General features: G+C 40.6%; 2 protein-coding genes across 2 annotated transcripts; one reads left to right on the top strand and one right to left on the bottom strand.

Moving 5' to 3' along the window:
- The first annotated feature begins 60 nt into the window (after positions 1-60).
- Positions 61-5,584, top strand: LOC113031662 (uncharacterized). The gene is made up of 2 exons (XM_026183949.1): positions 61-267; positions 385-5,584. Exon 2 carries the CDS (start codon positions 1,010-1,012, stop codon positions 4,889-4,891), a length of 3,882 nt encoding a protein of 1,293 aa, XP_026039734.1. The 5' UTR covers positions 61-267; positions 385-1,009; the 3' UTR covers positions 4,892-5,584.
- A 5,618-nt stretch (positions 5,585-11,202) lies between these two features.
- On the bottom strand, positions 11,203-14,597 carry LOC113031668 (apoptosis-associated speck-like protein containing a CARD). The gene is made up of 4 exons (XM_026183959.1): positions 14,543-14,597; positions 13,557-13,601; positions 12,996-13,028; positions 11,203-11,745 (listed from the first exon to the last, which is right to left on the bottom strand). The coding sequence occupies exons 3-4, from the start codon at positions 13,003-13,005 to the stop codon at positions 11,486-11,488; spliced, it is 270 nt and encodes an 89-aa protein (XP_026039744.1). The 5' UTR covers positions 13,006-13,028; positions 13,557-13,601; positions 14,543-14,597; the 3' UTR covers positions 11,203-11,485.
- Positions 14,598-15,261: the final 664 nt, after the last annotated feature.

The raw sequence follows: 15,261 nt of genomic DNA, 5'->3' as shown, positions 1-15,261 counted from the left end.
CTCAAATCATTCAAATCTTCCAAAAGCAGTTGTTTCACAGCTGCCACTGTAAATGTCCAGTTTTGTTTATTGATCTAAGCCTGAACAGCTACGCGTAGTGTCCAGTAGAGGGCTCTGTTGTTTAGTTAGCGGCAAGCTGCACTTCCAGCTCAGACCGGTTTTTGTGGCGCACATGTCCCAGTAGGCAGCTCTCAATGAAGCGTGAAGCAGCGTGATACCGGACTCTAGCAAAATTAACAATTTGCAGCCCTTGGAATGCGGAGCGAGGTACATGTTTTAAGTTGTATTTGTTTGCTTAACTGATATTTTGTTGTATTTTCTGCATTATTTGAGTTCATATTTGTAATAAGCGTCTAAGAAAATGTATTTTGTGTTTCTGTTTAGTTTTCACGGTGCATTGGTGCACCTCAGCACTGTTAGATTCTGAATGAATCTCAAAGTAAAAATTACTGCACCCGTCGAGGCTCTCTCTATTTCTTCCTTGGTCCGAGGGACTGCTACAGTGAAAACTCGATCGCTGAGTGAAGGCTTCTTGCTAGCTCCCGTGCCAGATGAGTGCAGCCCGTGCCACGAGGTGGGTCCGTGTGTCAGCTGTGAGATATTTCTACACCAGTCAAGATCATCTTTGCTTCGTCGCCTACCTCCCCTTTGAACTCTGATGGTTACTTTACGAAGGTGCAGGTATTATGCCCATTAAGGACTTTGCTGATAACAAAGTTAAAATGTCTGCACACTAATTCAGAGTTACTTGCCTTAAATATTTTTGTGGTTAAAGGTATACTGCATTGCACTGAGTAATTACAATCTTTAAATTGTATGGGTTTATTCTTCTTGAAAGTAACGTATATCAGCGGTATTTACAGTTACATTTTGTCTAATATGTGGGTGCTAATCTGTTTATTTATGTGATGTAAACGTCTGATGTGAGCATTGTTTCCAAAAGTAACACTCATGTAAGTTTAAGTCCAGACGTTATCGCATAGAGCAACATACACATTACAGTAACAAAATGTTGAACGCTGCTGAAGAAGCCGACGACTCAGAGCAACAAGGAGTAAGATCCAGCAATCGTGAAAGGCATTTAACTGAAAAGGGTAAAGAAATGCAGGAATATGAGGCAAAGAAAAATGAGAAGGCATTTAACAAAGCTTATGACACTTGGAAGAAGGCAGCTAAAGAAATCAGAACAAAGCTGAAAACTTTCTGCTCACCTGAAGAGCTAAACAATGCCAGTCATGACATAAGAGACAAGCACGTTGTAGTACAACAGCATTATGAACCCATTCGCCGCAGCCAATCCATGACGCCAGACATTGTTAAGCGAATGGATGCTTGTGCAGTGCTTACAACTGACATTTGTGAAGTTGTTGCTAAACGACAGGAAAATATCGATCAGCTCTTTAACGATCGCCTTGAAAAGGAAAGAGTACGAGTGATGTTAAACAAAAGGGACTATGGTTCTGTGTTTGGTGATACAAAAACTGAAACGTCGTTCCCAGAGGGTTCAGTTGCACGCTCAAAGGCAGATTCTACTGGCAGTCGTGAGGTGGAAGCAGAAGCTGAACTTGCAGCCAAAGTGGAACAAGCAAAGGCCACACAAGAAATATTGGCACAGGAAACCAAGATCAGCCAAATGGAAAATGAGTGGAAAATAAAGGAAGTGGAAACAAAGGCAAAGTTGGAGGAGGAAAAGACTAAACTTCAACAGTTAAAGGCAGACAGCGAAGTGAAAGTAGCAGCTGCACGAGTAAGAGCCCTTAGCGCTCAAAATGACATTGAAAGCCATGATCAAGTGTCCTGCTACAACTTAGAAAATTCCGCAAATCTCCCCAACATCGCACCACGGCTCTCTTTAAATCCACAAGCACCAACATTTAGACCTCACAATACTACTCCAGAATGTGAAGAACTTAGCTTAGTTCAAGCCCTCGCCAGCTCTCTTACCCTAAACAGGCTTCCTGTACCTGAGCCCACCATCTTTAGTGGCGACCCCCTAAAGTTTATGGATTGGAAGGTATCCTTTATGGCACTAATTGGTGACAAACCTTTACCTGTGTGTGAGAAAATGTTGTATCTAAAGAGCTATCTTGCAGGTGAAGCACGAAAGGCAGTAGAGGGATATTTTTTCCGCAACAGTGAGCAGGCATACGCAGGCATTTGGAGCGTTTTAGAGGAAAGGTATGGCAGCCCATTTGTTATTCAAAGAGCCTTTAGGGCTAAACTCACAAAATGGCCTAAAATAGCTGCCAATGATCCTAAAGCACTGAGGGAGTTTGCAGATTTTCTCCAAAGCTGTGCAGAGGCTATCCCTCAAGTCAAAGGCCTAGAGATCCTTAATGATTGTGAGGAAAATCACAAGCTTCTAAGAAAACTGCCTGAGTGGATAGTGCAGAGATGGAGCCGCATTGTGGTGGAGGAGCTAGACAAAAGCCAAGACTACCCCAACTTCGCTCGCTTTACAAAGTTCATACAAAATGAAGCTACAGTAGTTTGCAATCCTGTTGCCTCACCATTCCTAATAAACGAAAGGGCATCAGAAGAGCGGCACGTTAAAAGAGCGAAGGCACTCAGTACTACCATCCAACCAAAGTCTCCACCAATCCCAGTATCTACTTCTAGACCTAAACCCCCATGTTTGTTTTGCAAAGAAGAATCGCACGGCATAGCTAAGTGTCCTGCTTTTGCAGCGAAAACTAGTGATGACAAGAAAGTTTTCATTCAAGAAAATCGTCTCTGCTTCGGGTGTTTGAGAAGGGGTCATGTAACCAAAGAATGCAGAGGACGTCACTCCTGTAGTAAGTGTGGTCGGCGTCACCCCACCTGTCTACACACAGAAAGAGTGAATGAACCTAAAGAAAGGAAAACTGAGGATTCTAAATCCCCAGATGAAGGTGCAAACAAGGAAGTGCATAATGTTATGACTCATGTACTAACAAGGAAACCATCTTCCACATCCAGCATAGTACCAGTATTTGTGTCAGTTGCATCTGAGCCTGAGAAAGAAATACTTACATATGCCCTGCTTGATACCCAGAGTGACTCATCCTTTATTTTAGAGGATTTGGCCTTAGAACTAAATGTAGACGCCCAACCAGTGCAGTTAAAGCTTAGCACCATGACTTCCGTCGACACAGTCGTTGCAAGTAAACTTGCCAACAACTTACAGGTGCGTGGGTTTGATTCTGAGACTCGTGTCCAAATAGAACAAGCCTACTCTCGTGACTTTATCCCAGTTGACAAGTCTCATATCCCTACCAAGGAAACGGCACTTCAGTGGCCACACCTTGAAGGCTTAGCTAACAAGTTACAGCCATTACAGAACTGTGAAGTAGGTCTATTGATTGGTTATGACTGCCCATCAGCACTAGCCCCCCTAGAGATCGTCACAGGCAAAATAAACGAACCTTTCGCACAAAGAACCCTACTAGGATGGAGTATTATTGGTTCTGGTAATCCTCACCTAGACAGAGAAGGTAACCAGAGTTACGTGCACAGGATCACAGTCAAAGAAATGCCCATACCATCAGCCACAGATGTACTCAAAGTCCTAGAGACTGACTTTAATGAGAGAAACTATGAGGATAAGTATGTATCACAGGATGATGTTCGCTTCATACAAATCCTCAGTGATACAATAAAACAAAGACCAGATGGGCACTATGAGATGCCGCTTCCCTTCAAGGGCAATGATCCACCAGCGCTTCCCAACAATAAGAAGCTAGCCACAGTCCGACTGCAACACCTGAAGAAAAAGCTAAAGGCTGATAAACAGTATCATGAACATTACTGTTCCTTTATGAGAGACATTATCAGCAGTGGTGATGCAGAATTAGCCCCCCCTTTGTCTGAAGGCAAGACTGCATGGTACATCCCACACCATGGGGTATATCACCCGAAAAAACCAGCCAAGCTAAGAGTCGTCTTTGACTGTTCAGCAAAATTTCTCGGTGTCTCATTAAACGACACTCTTCTCACAGGTCCAGATATGATCAACTCATTGGTGGGGGTACTCTGTCGTTTCAGAAAGGAAAATGTAGCCATAATCTGTGATATCGAGAGAATGTTCCACCAGTTCTCTGTTTGTCCAGACATGTGCAACTATCTGAGATTTCTGTGGTGGCAGGATGGACAATTAGACAAAGAACCCAGAGAGTACAGAATGGCTGTACATCTATTCGGTGCCAGTTCATCCCCTGGATGTGCTAATTTCGGCCTGAAATATTTGGCACAACAGTACAGAGCAGACTATCCTAAGGCCTCAGAGTTTGTTGAACAGAACTTTTATGTAGACGATGGTCTAACTAGTGTCCCATCAGTTAAAGAGGCACAAGAACTCATCACCGAAACACAAGCACTTTGTAGACTTGGCGGTCTACATCTGCACAAGTTCAACTCAAACCAAAGTGATGCGCTTTCCCAGCTGGAACCCTCAGACAGAGCAGACACCACAGAACCGCTCGATTTCAAACCTGACACAACAGCTGAAGGCCATGTGCTCGGCATCCAGTGGTCAATCAAAAATGACACTTTCAGTTTCAAAATAAACACTAAGGACCAACCTCCTACTCGCCGGAGCATACTGTCAGTGATCTCATCCCTGTACGACCCACTAGGGTTCGTAGCTCCCTTCACCTTAAGAGGCAAAGGTATCCTACAGGAACTGTGTCGCAGAGGCATTGAATGGGATGACCCCCTTCCTGACAACTTACGCTCACGGTGGGAGGACTGGAAAGATGGGTTGGAAAGACTAAAATCGGTTGCAGTGCCTAGATGTTACCACCCACCAGAACTAACAGACATTGTAAAGGTGGAACTGCACCACTTTTGTGATGCTAGTGATTTAGGATATGGTGCATGCTCCTATATTAGGCAACGAGAAGGTCCACTGTAGTCTTGTTATGGCTAAGGCAAGAGTCGCACCTACCAAGGTGACAAGTATCCCACGATTAGAACTCTCAGCCGCAGTCACATCAGCCAGAATGAGCAGCATGCTAAAAGCAGAGCTTCAGATGTGCATTAATGAAGAGTTCTTTTGGACTGACTCCCAAGTAGTCTTAGCCTATATTAACAATGAGGCACGACGGTTCCACGTCTTCGTTGCCAACCGTGTTCAGTTAATTAGGCAAACTACAGATCCCAAACAGTGGCACTACATTGACACAGCTCAGAATCCTGCAGATTACGCCTCTAGAGGGCTCAGTGCATCAGAAATCATGTCAACATGTTGGTTGTCTGGTCCAAAGTTTCTGTGGGAACATGACATTTCATATGCACCCAGCCCCTCAGCTGTGTTGTTAGTAGGGGATCCAGAAGTCAAAGCAGTCAAAGCTCTCACAACTCAAACAAATGAACAAGACAATATCCTCAGCCGTTTGTCAAGGTTTTCAAGCTGGTCAATGCTCCTTAAAGTGGTTGCAAGGATAAAAAGATTGAGATCCAGCAAAGCCCAGTATGGAAACTTTGTAACAGTAGATGAACGGAAAACAGCTGCTGACACAATAATAAAGCTCCTTCAGCAGCAGGCCTTTTCTCAAGAGATGGAAGTGTTGAAGGTGGGAGATAACCTTCCGAGTTCAAGTCCCCTGTTTAGAGTAGATCCAGTGCTAGATCAAGGACTTCTCCGTGTTGGAGGAAGACTGAAGAAGTCAACACTCTGTCAGGGACTTAAGCACCCCATCATCCTCCCGAAAGACCATCACATTACAAAGTTGATCATTGCTCATTTTCATGCACAGATTTGTCATCAAGGTAGAAGCCAAACTCTCATGGAAATCAGATCGAACGGATTTTGGGTGATTGGTGGGAGCAAGGAAGTTGCAAAACTAATAAGTAAATGTGTTCAATGTCGAAAACTAAGACGTTCACCAGAAGAACAACGCATGTCTGAACTTCCAAAGGAACGAGACGTTGGCGCAGAGTCCATTATCTCACTGAGCAGTTTTGGAGTAGATGGAAAAGAGAGTACCTTCTGAACATATCTACGAGACAGAAATGGCACGTACCACGTCGAAATCTTAAAGTCAATGACATAGTCATTATCAAAGAAGACATGCTTCCCAGAAATCAGTGGCAACTGGCTCGAGTGGTTGAAGCACCAGAAGAAGATGACGGTTTGGTCCGCAGAGTCAAGCTTCAAGTTGGCGATCGAGGCTTAATAAAGAAGCAGAGAACAGCACACAAACCTCACGTAGTTGAGCGACCTGTTCAAAAGCTTGTAGTTCTATTAGAAAATAACTAATTGATGTTTCAATCAATACTTTCACATCAGGCGTATTTTGCGAAAGTTTATTGATGATGTATTTGAAATTGTGTTCGTTCTTGTAGTAATGTCCATATGTTAAAGCTGGAAATCATGTAAAGAATGTTGTTTGTTATACATGATTTGGTGGGAGTGTAAAGGTCCAGTTTTGTTTATTGATCTAAGCCTGAACAGCTACGCGTAGTGTCCAGTAGAGGGCTCTGTTGTTTAGTTAGCGGCAAGCTGCACTTCCAGCTCAGACCGGTTTTTGTGGCGCACATGTCCCAGTAGGCAGCTCTCAATGAAGCGTGAAGCAGCGTGATACCGGACTCTAGCAAAATTAACAATTTGCAGCCCTTGGAATGCGGAGCGAGGTACATGTTTTAAGTTGTATTTGTTTGCTTAACTGATATTTTGTTGTATTTTCTGCATTATTTGAGTTCATATTTGTAATAAGCGTCTAAGAAAATGTATTTTGTGTTTCTGTTTAGTTTTCACGGTGCATTGGTGCACCTCAGCACTGTTAGATTCTGAATGAATCTCAAAGTAAAAATTACTGCACCCGTCGAGGCTCTCTCTATTTCTTCCTTGGTCCGAGGGACTGCTACAGCCACCATTGCCACCTGGAAAAGTCATTCAATTTGCAGGACATTTATTTATTTATCCATTTTATCCAAATAAGTTCAGTATGATTTCTCATAACCACAAAAAAGCAGAAATCGTGAGAAAAATGACTCAACATGAGAACTGATGATACTTTAGTCCTCTGACTTTCAGCCTGCTGTTTTGTACTGAATCAGAGATGTGACATGACTCACTTTGTGGATCAGTGCAGAGCGTTGTTCGTCCACAGAGTGTTTCTCTGAGGAGAAAAGTGCTCAAAGTCACTCACAAGAGACTTACTTACCAACTGACAGTTGTATAATCTTCAACATTACATTTAAAGCTCAACTATGATAGACACTGTTTGTGTTATTCAGTCTCTCAGACTGAAGGAGTCACTTTTTGTCATTTTTTTGTTCCTTGAACACTCATAAATTCTGATTTGGACAACAATCTGTCTTTTCTCTACAATATTTTTATGAAAGACAAAAACTTTACTTATGAGACATCTTAACCACCAGAGTTCATTTAACTTATTTCATCTTTGTTGTCTTACTTTTGGGTTCTGGGCTGCAGTCTGACGGCCTCTGAGCCAGATCAGCCCCCTTCATCTCGTTTAAACCCTCCATGGTCTCCTCCACTGACCGCTCACCGTAAGTCAGGACCATGAAAAACACCGTGTCCTGCAGGTCTGTCCTCATGTAGATGATTCTTTGGATGTGTGACTAATGTTTGTAATGAATTTTACGCTGGACTTCCTTGAAAACCTCAAGTTCCCAGTAACTCAGACCAGCCAGGGTTTCCAAAATCAGCTCAATAACAGACGCCAACGTTTCTACCTGAGAAAAAAAAGGTAAATGCGACTTTTCTCCAGGTTTTTTTTTCTATCTCATCAACGTCTCATAAATGTTTAGATTACACCAGACACAGTTACAAGCAAATGATGTAAGTGATAATTACACACCTGATTAACATTTATTCCAACCTGATGAATTTAATCTTTCTGTTTATCTTTTCTACATGTAGGAGTTTTTTAAACTGAACATGTTCAGTGAACGCTGCATCATTTAAATACAGTCATAGGTGATATTACTCACTTTCTGGCTCAGCACAGCCCAGCATTCATCCACAAAGTTTCTCTGGGAGAAATATTACAATATCATGGTTACCATGAGAAAAGAAAGTGTAGTATCCCCACAGCAGACTCGTCCACAGTTTAATGCTTTTCAGCACAATCTTTATTCATACTTACACTCGGTTGCTGTTACAAACACACACGGCTGCAGCTTTTCAGCCGCCACAACAACAACTCTCAGGATCAGGTACAGATTTTAAAGCTGATGCTGGCAAAGTTAGAAAGGTGCCGGCTGTGAACAACACCTCATCTATCTATTACTTCATTTGCTCTCTTTAGGCTCCACAATGATTGTCTGTCTAGTGTCTGTCGTCCACCTTAGATCCATTCATAACTTATTTAACATCAGGGTTAATGATCAGAAAACAATTAAGTGTGTAAGGAAAGAATTTAGTCGTTTGTAATCTTAATATTAATGTCTGTGTTTTATTTAACAATATCTATTATTAAACACTTCAGTGAAGAAAATCCTCCTGCCTTCTTTCAGGAAGACAAAAAAGCTTCCATTGTTCAGTTTTTGTGACTTGGTTCAAAGATTTTGAATCAACTCTTGATAATTTTTTTTATTAGGGATAATTATTCTCTTACCTTTGAGTCCTGAGCTGCTCTCTGACAGCCTCTGCACCAGATCAGTTCTCTGCATGTCCCTGAAAACATCAATGGTTACCTCCACAGACTGTTGGCCACATGTTTGCACCATCGCGTTCACTATATGTTTTCTGTTTGTACTCGGCGGAAATTGTGGAAGGCCCCTCTGAAAACATGTGAACTGCAGGAACCACATGAACTCCTTGAGACCCTGATCACTCAAATCCTCCTGTGTTTCTAGAAGCAGATCTTTAACAGCTGCCATTGTTGCAACCTGGAAAATTCAAACATTCATAAAGAAAAATTAAATATTAATGTTTCTGTTGCTGTTTTAAATATTAAAACTAATTAAAGACATTTAAATCATGTTTTCTCAAAAAAATTTAATATAAAAAAGCCAACATTTATAAAGAAAATATATCATTTCCACACTAAGACTTTTTTTTTAGCAATTACATTAGGCATTTCTATGATAATGTATGATTTTTCTGATGATCACCTAAACCACAGATACATTTAGTAACGAGGGCCTGAGCATTCACAGTGTGAAGACCTTGCTGTGTATTCACTATTATTATTATTGTCTGTGAAGGTTCCCAGTCATCCAGGTCATCGTAGTCTAAGGAGCTTGGAAAGAAAAGTGTCTGGACTTCTTTAAGTTGCTTGAAGACGTGTCACCTCTCATCCAAGAAGCTTCTTCAGTTCTAGGATCAAATGGTGGAGAGTCCCAGATTTAAACCCAGTGGGAGTTTCCCCCCAAAGACGGACGAAGGACCCCCTGATGATCCTCTACCTAATCACATGAGCCAAGGTTATTGGTGAGGACAATTCAATAATCGCTGATTATTGGTGGGGACATGTCCCTTCCGTCCATGCCAAATCTACGCCCTTGCTCCTTAGACTATCTGGGATAATAAATTTCATATTGCATGCATATATGTCTACCAATTAAATCTGGCCTGAGGTCTGCCATGTTTTAAATTCAGTTATTTCTCTCAGAAATTTGAGATCAAAATTACGACTGTGTTACCTTTATACTGTCACTAGTTAGTGCAAAAAGCTCAATGGGACATAGAAACCTTTAAATTAAATTCCATCACCTGATATATATTCTCAAATAATATCAAAGCTTTGAAAGCTGTTTACGGTCAGAATTTTTTGAAAACTGTAATTGTAAATAAATTCAAACAATTGAGCTTCTCTCTCTGTGTTAAACATAAATATAAACAGCGGCTTGGACAAGGCATAGAAGCCAAACAGGTTCTCCAAAACCTGTGTTTGAAGTCTGGGTCTGCTGCTCTAAAAAATTAATATACATAAAGGAAAATGTGTCAAATTAACCAACATGTTAGCTGTAGGGACTGCTGCTGCAGCACCGTCAACAGCAGTACCAGCATAGTAACAAGACCTCACACTCACAGTAGGCGGCTGTTGATAGCACCATCCATGGAGAAGTGCAACTGATAAGAAACCAACAACAACTTCACTAGCCTAATTTTAAAAAATGGTTTCAATATCAGTGATCAAAACAAAATTAAATATATACATACTATATATATGTGCATAATATTATATCTTATTTCATTTGTTTGTTTCACTCAGAAAAGCAAAGAACATGTAATCAGTTATGAGGAAACGCATTTCAAAGATGCACAGGTCTCAGTAAAAGAGATATGTGAACAAATGAAGACTGAAGCCGTCGTACTCGACCAGAACAGGGTGCAAACCAGAAAAGAGGCTGATATTGATGGAAATGCGCTGCCTACAGAGATGGAGAGCCTTCCCGAATTCCCCAAAGCAATGATAACTTCCTTGTATCTACAGAACGGAGTTCCAAGCTCGAGTGAATAAATAACTACTTGATATCTTCAGTGGCACAGGAGACGAGTGGACATCATATTTCTTGCAATGATGCAATAAATGACTTTGCCTCTAGAAAAACTAGAAAACAGGTTCAAAGAAGAGGGAGGAGAAAAGTAGAGTTATGTTTGATTCCTAAACCGTGTTTGATATCTTGTTTTGGGAAGCTCAGGTAGATATTATTGGCTCATCATTCAAACCCTTTTTACTGCAGACAGGCACAGTGCAATACTCATTACACTAGAATTTAAAATCTGACATTTTACTTGATGCCAGAGGAGAGTCCTGAGGGTCGTTTTACATTTTAAAAAAGCAAATTTAAAAATATGTACAGTTTGAATATAGATACAGTCACCTATATAACAAATTCAAATCAGCTGCAACAAAAGGCTAATACACACATTAATGAATCAGTAATTAAGGCCAGTGACATCATGTAAATGATCCTGATTTCATTTTAGGTACTTTAGGTGAAGTCTGATGCTCAAAGCTTTGCAGATTAATTACAAAGTAAGTTGATTGAGGAGGATCGTGACTTTAAAGTGTTTAAATATTTGTTTAGCCAGTTGGAAAAAAGTAGACAACATTGTTTAAACTCGGATGCAGACATCGTACACTGCGTTTATGTCACTATATTTATTTATTCATTTCAAAGGTCAATTTATAAAATTTAATTATTCACTAAAACGAATTCTTCGAGTTTAATTCTGGTTTATTTTTAAGGACAATAAATGTTTGCATTATGTTTTACTTTATAGAAGATAATGAAATCTGAAAATAAATTTATGACAGTTTGAGTCATGGATAAAAACATGGCTGATGACATCGTCAGTTCATCTTTAAATGATACAATTTACATTTTTAATATAAAAAATTTTAAATATCCAAAGTGTTTCATGTAAAATGGATCAATTAAAGGAGAGTCACTGAGGAGCAAAGGCACCACATAGCAGAACAATTTTCCACAAAGAAAAGACATCTCCACTTTTTTAATGTAAACATGTTATGTTCAGGTAGATCGTGTACGTTTGGTCTAAAAATGTGGTTTTTTCCCAACACATTTACTTCTTTGAAAGGTCTTCAACGAGAAATTTCTCATTTGCCAAAAGGCTTTCATAGAAGATGTCTTTGCAGGCTGCACTGGCTTTCAGGGGACCACTGTAGAGCTCCCTCATCCTGTCCTGAGAGGTAGGCAGAGCTCTAATTTTGTCATATTGTTCTTGGTCGATAACTTCCTTGTATTGGAGCTCATCCAAAATGGGTGCGATGTTGCTCACTCTCTGGATCAGCTGGACTCTGTGTTTATCCACAAAATGCTTTCCTGGAGAAAAAAGGAAAGAAATACAATAAAAGTTTACAGTTGTTTATCATGTGAAAATTTTATTCACTTTATTCTCAGCTTTCATAACAAAATGCTTTAAAAAAATCACACTTATTTCATAATTAAAATTAATTAAATGTTAAAAATAGAACATAAATGATGTCTTTCACTTTTTTCATCCAGACATTGAAACATTATTGTGTTTCCTGAATTTCCAAGAGTTAAGTTAATGTTGCAGTTTCCTCTTTTATTACAGAGAATCTAATGAGCTGGTTTCGCTCGCTGCTGGATGCTTCATTCACATCTTTTAGCCGACTTTCAGAGGGTACTTCACGTGATCTTGATTGTCAGCCATGGGGGGTCCAGGTTTTTTAGACAGACAGACCCATCATGATGAGCCGCCACCGATTTTTGTCTCAGCCCAGACCTGTCCTGGGTTTTTAGCATTCTTCGTACTAAAGAACACTGAGGCAATCGTTGATTCAGTGCCATATAAATAAAATTGAACTGATTGAATTGGAAATCAGCCATCACAGCTCATGGAACATCTGCTTATAAGCCTGCTGAGTTCAGTTGGCTAAATCCACAAATAGTAGCAGCGTCGGTCAGCTGATCATAACCTTTACACAGAAGCCACCTGTGCTCACAAGAGAAATTATTATGATTTATTTTTGAGTGATTTCTGTCCTCATGCTGCAGCACCACAGCCGAACTTAGGGTTTAGTGATGTGTCATTCACAAACGAGCCGACACAAAGAGCTCATTCTTTGTAGCAAATGACAAAAGCCGACTCTTCAGCCTCAACCACTCAGCCCTGCTGAGAATCCATGCAACCAGCAGCTTTGGTGGGCACACCGTGTGACCAATGGCATGCAGGGACAGATAAGGATCAGACAGTTATGTGAATAAAGGAAGATGGCGAACAGTGTTACGGACCAGGTACTCAGAGCACCACAGAAAAGTGATGAAACAAGCAAAAATGGAAAAGGAGCAGCATCTGGCTGCATTTCATTGATTTTGGAGACCAAACAGCTGAGAGCAGACTCTTTAAAATCAGGAGCTGGCTAAAATGATACTTCTTTTTAGACTGCAGGAACACCACAAAGCACGTCACCAAAGTCTCAAAGACTTCTTTTCATTTCTGTGCCTCACAGTGCACACATCTTTTTTTTTCATTACTCTTGACCTCAGGCTAAGTTATAGTTTGAGTCAGGATCAGTTACAGGGAGAGGACTTCATGCTGCACCTACCGTCTGCCATTGTACATCCACCAGATGCTCCAGCTGGAACAAGCAGAGGGGAAAAACTATTGATTAATACTGATGATGATGTTTTACACTGATAGAATATAAACAACTTCCTTCTGTCCACAGGATGAAGGGCTGCTCAGATTTAAAACTGTGCACCTTATTTGTTTCCAGTTGGTTGGAAACAATAAACGATGGGCTGATGCACCAGAAAACATTAAAACCAACTAAATCATGGCTCTTCTTTAGGTTATTAATATTTGGCTCCACTGGACATACATAGATAAGCTCATTTCAGGATTAGGTTATCTTATCTTTTCTTTATTTTATTCGATCTATTGCTAATAAAACATTGCTAATAAAAACAGCACGCTGCCCTAGTAACCAATGTGCTGATTACAACTGTCTACTGTTTTACGGCTTTTTTTCTGTTGTTTTTGTATTTTGGGACAATAAAGACGAGTTTCCACTCTTGAAGTTCTATAGTCAAAGCACACGGCTCAATAATTTAGACTAAAATTTAAGCTCATACTACGTCATTTTGATAAACAATACGGAACTCACCGTCACTGGAACCACGTTTTGAGGACTGTCCACCTGTAGCGTTCTCTGCGGAAATGAGGAAGACACAGAGTTTGATGTGTGATGAATGTGTGATGGTGCTAAGAGCAGTAATATTAAAATACCATACATGGGTGTAATGTTACAGGCATTAAAGAACTATTGGAGGTTAAACGCAGTGACCCTCACAGCCGTCACGTATAATGGCTTCAGCTCCACATTTATACAGAAGAATGAAGCAGCTCCATCAGCACATTATATATGATTGTTATTACACAAGAAGTCAAGACTTTCATTTGTAATGTGAAACTGGAGCTGTGGAGCTGAACCTCTTAGCCGCGGAGACCTACGCTTTTTAATTTCATTTTTATTATTTAGCTTTCTCTCTCTCATAAACCTGCACCTTATTCCACAACGTTTTTCTTCATCCGAGGTCTTTAATCCTGTCAAACCGCACGACATCTGCAGTCAGAGGCAGTGAAAATGATCAATCAGCGGAAGCAACATCTGGAACACTGTGGAATCACACTGGGGACAAATATGAGCTGAAACACCGTCGTGGAAATATGTTGTAGGCAACTCGCACAAATTCGCCAAACTGCGTTTTAAAACTGCGATTTGGGAACAAAATGTTCTCGGACGGTGTAAGGATCAGTGACTCTGTTAGCTGTTATAAACGGGGACTGGGGGGTAAAATCGAGAGGCTCTGAAGAAGAAAGTGAAACTGAAAGAAGAGCAAAGACGAGCGGGAAGTTTTTTGTTTATTTTGTTTTTTAAACATTTTTGCTTCCGTTTTAAACTTTATTTGTTGTACAGATGTGCGGATACGTCAGCGGTCCTTCCAGTAGTTGCTCATTATTAGGCGATCAGCCGTTAGGTTTCGCTCCGTACGATACAATAATCTAACACTCAGTCTTCAAACCCTGACACCGAGCTACCGCAGCGGTTTGTGTCGGGTTTAAAATATGAATCTAATCGCAGATTCTTACCTCTGCGCTGCTGTCGATTCGTTTCAGGATCTCCAGAACCACCGAAGCGCCTCCTCCGCGGTAAAGTCTGTGACCTGCAGCCGGCTTTTCCCTTCTACTTCCTCTTTTTTAACATTACGCGCGCCTTTTTCACGTTTTCTCTGCAGTCCAGAAGCAGATGATTTCAGACCATATGTTGTGCCAGAGTGATTCATTCAGTGTTTCGTTTTTTAGGTTCTTTGGGTGAAGTTTGATGCTCAAATCTTCACAGATTAAGTTGATTAAGGAGTTGAAAGTGTTTGTTTAGCCACTTTGAAAAAAGTCCTGTAACTTCCTAAGACCCGAGCGCTTGATTGGGACGTGATGAATGTGAAAACAAAGAATTATCTTTTTACCTAATTTTGCTCTACAATGGCCTGATATTCACATATGAGCACATTCGTTTTAGATTTCGATAGAACAGTGGCAGTATAACGTCCCCGTAAGTGGATATCAGGCCCTTGTAGAGCAAAATTTAGTAGTGTGGTCGAGACAACCCAAAATGGGATGTCCGCATATGTGGACAACAAATGCAAAACATAATTTAAAATCTTGTGCAGAAATTGTTCCCAGTGTTTTACCATCATATTTTTTGAATGAATATTCTGATTTTCTGCCTCCCCCGTCCCTCCATAATGTGCACTGCATTATTATTTGAATAAATCATTTGATAAAAATGAAGATTTTATTTCAAAGATTAA

The sequence above is a fragment of the Astatotilapia calliptera genome, chromosome 11 (assembly GCF_900246225.1).
Source record: "Astatotilapia calliptera chromosome 11, fAstCal1.2, whole genome shotgun sequence".
Lineage (NCBI taxonomy): Eukaryota > Metazoa > Chordata > Actinopteri > Cichliformes > Cichlidae > Astatotilapia > Astatotilapia calliptera.
The sequence above is the reverse complement of the archived record's forward strand: the minus strand, read 5'-3'. Positions and strand labels throughout refer to the sequence as shown.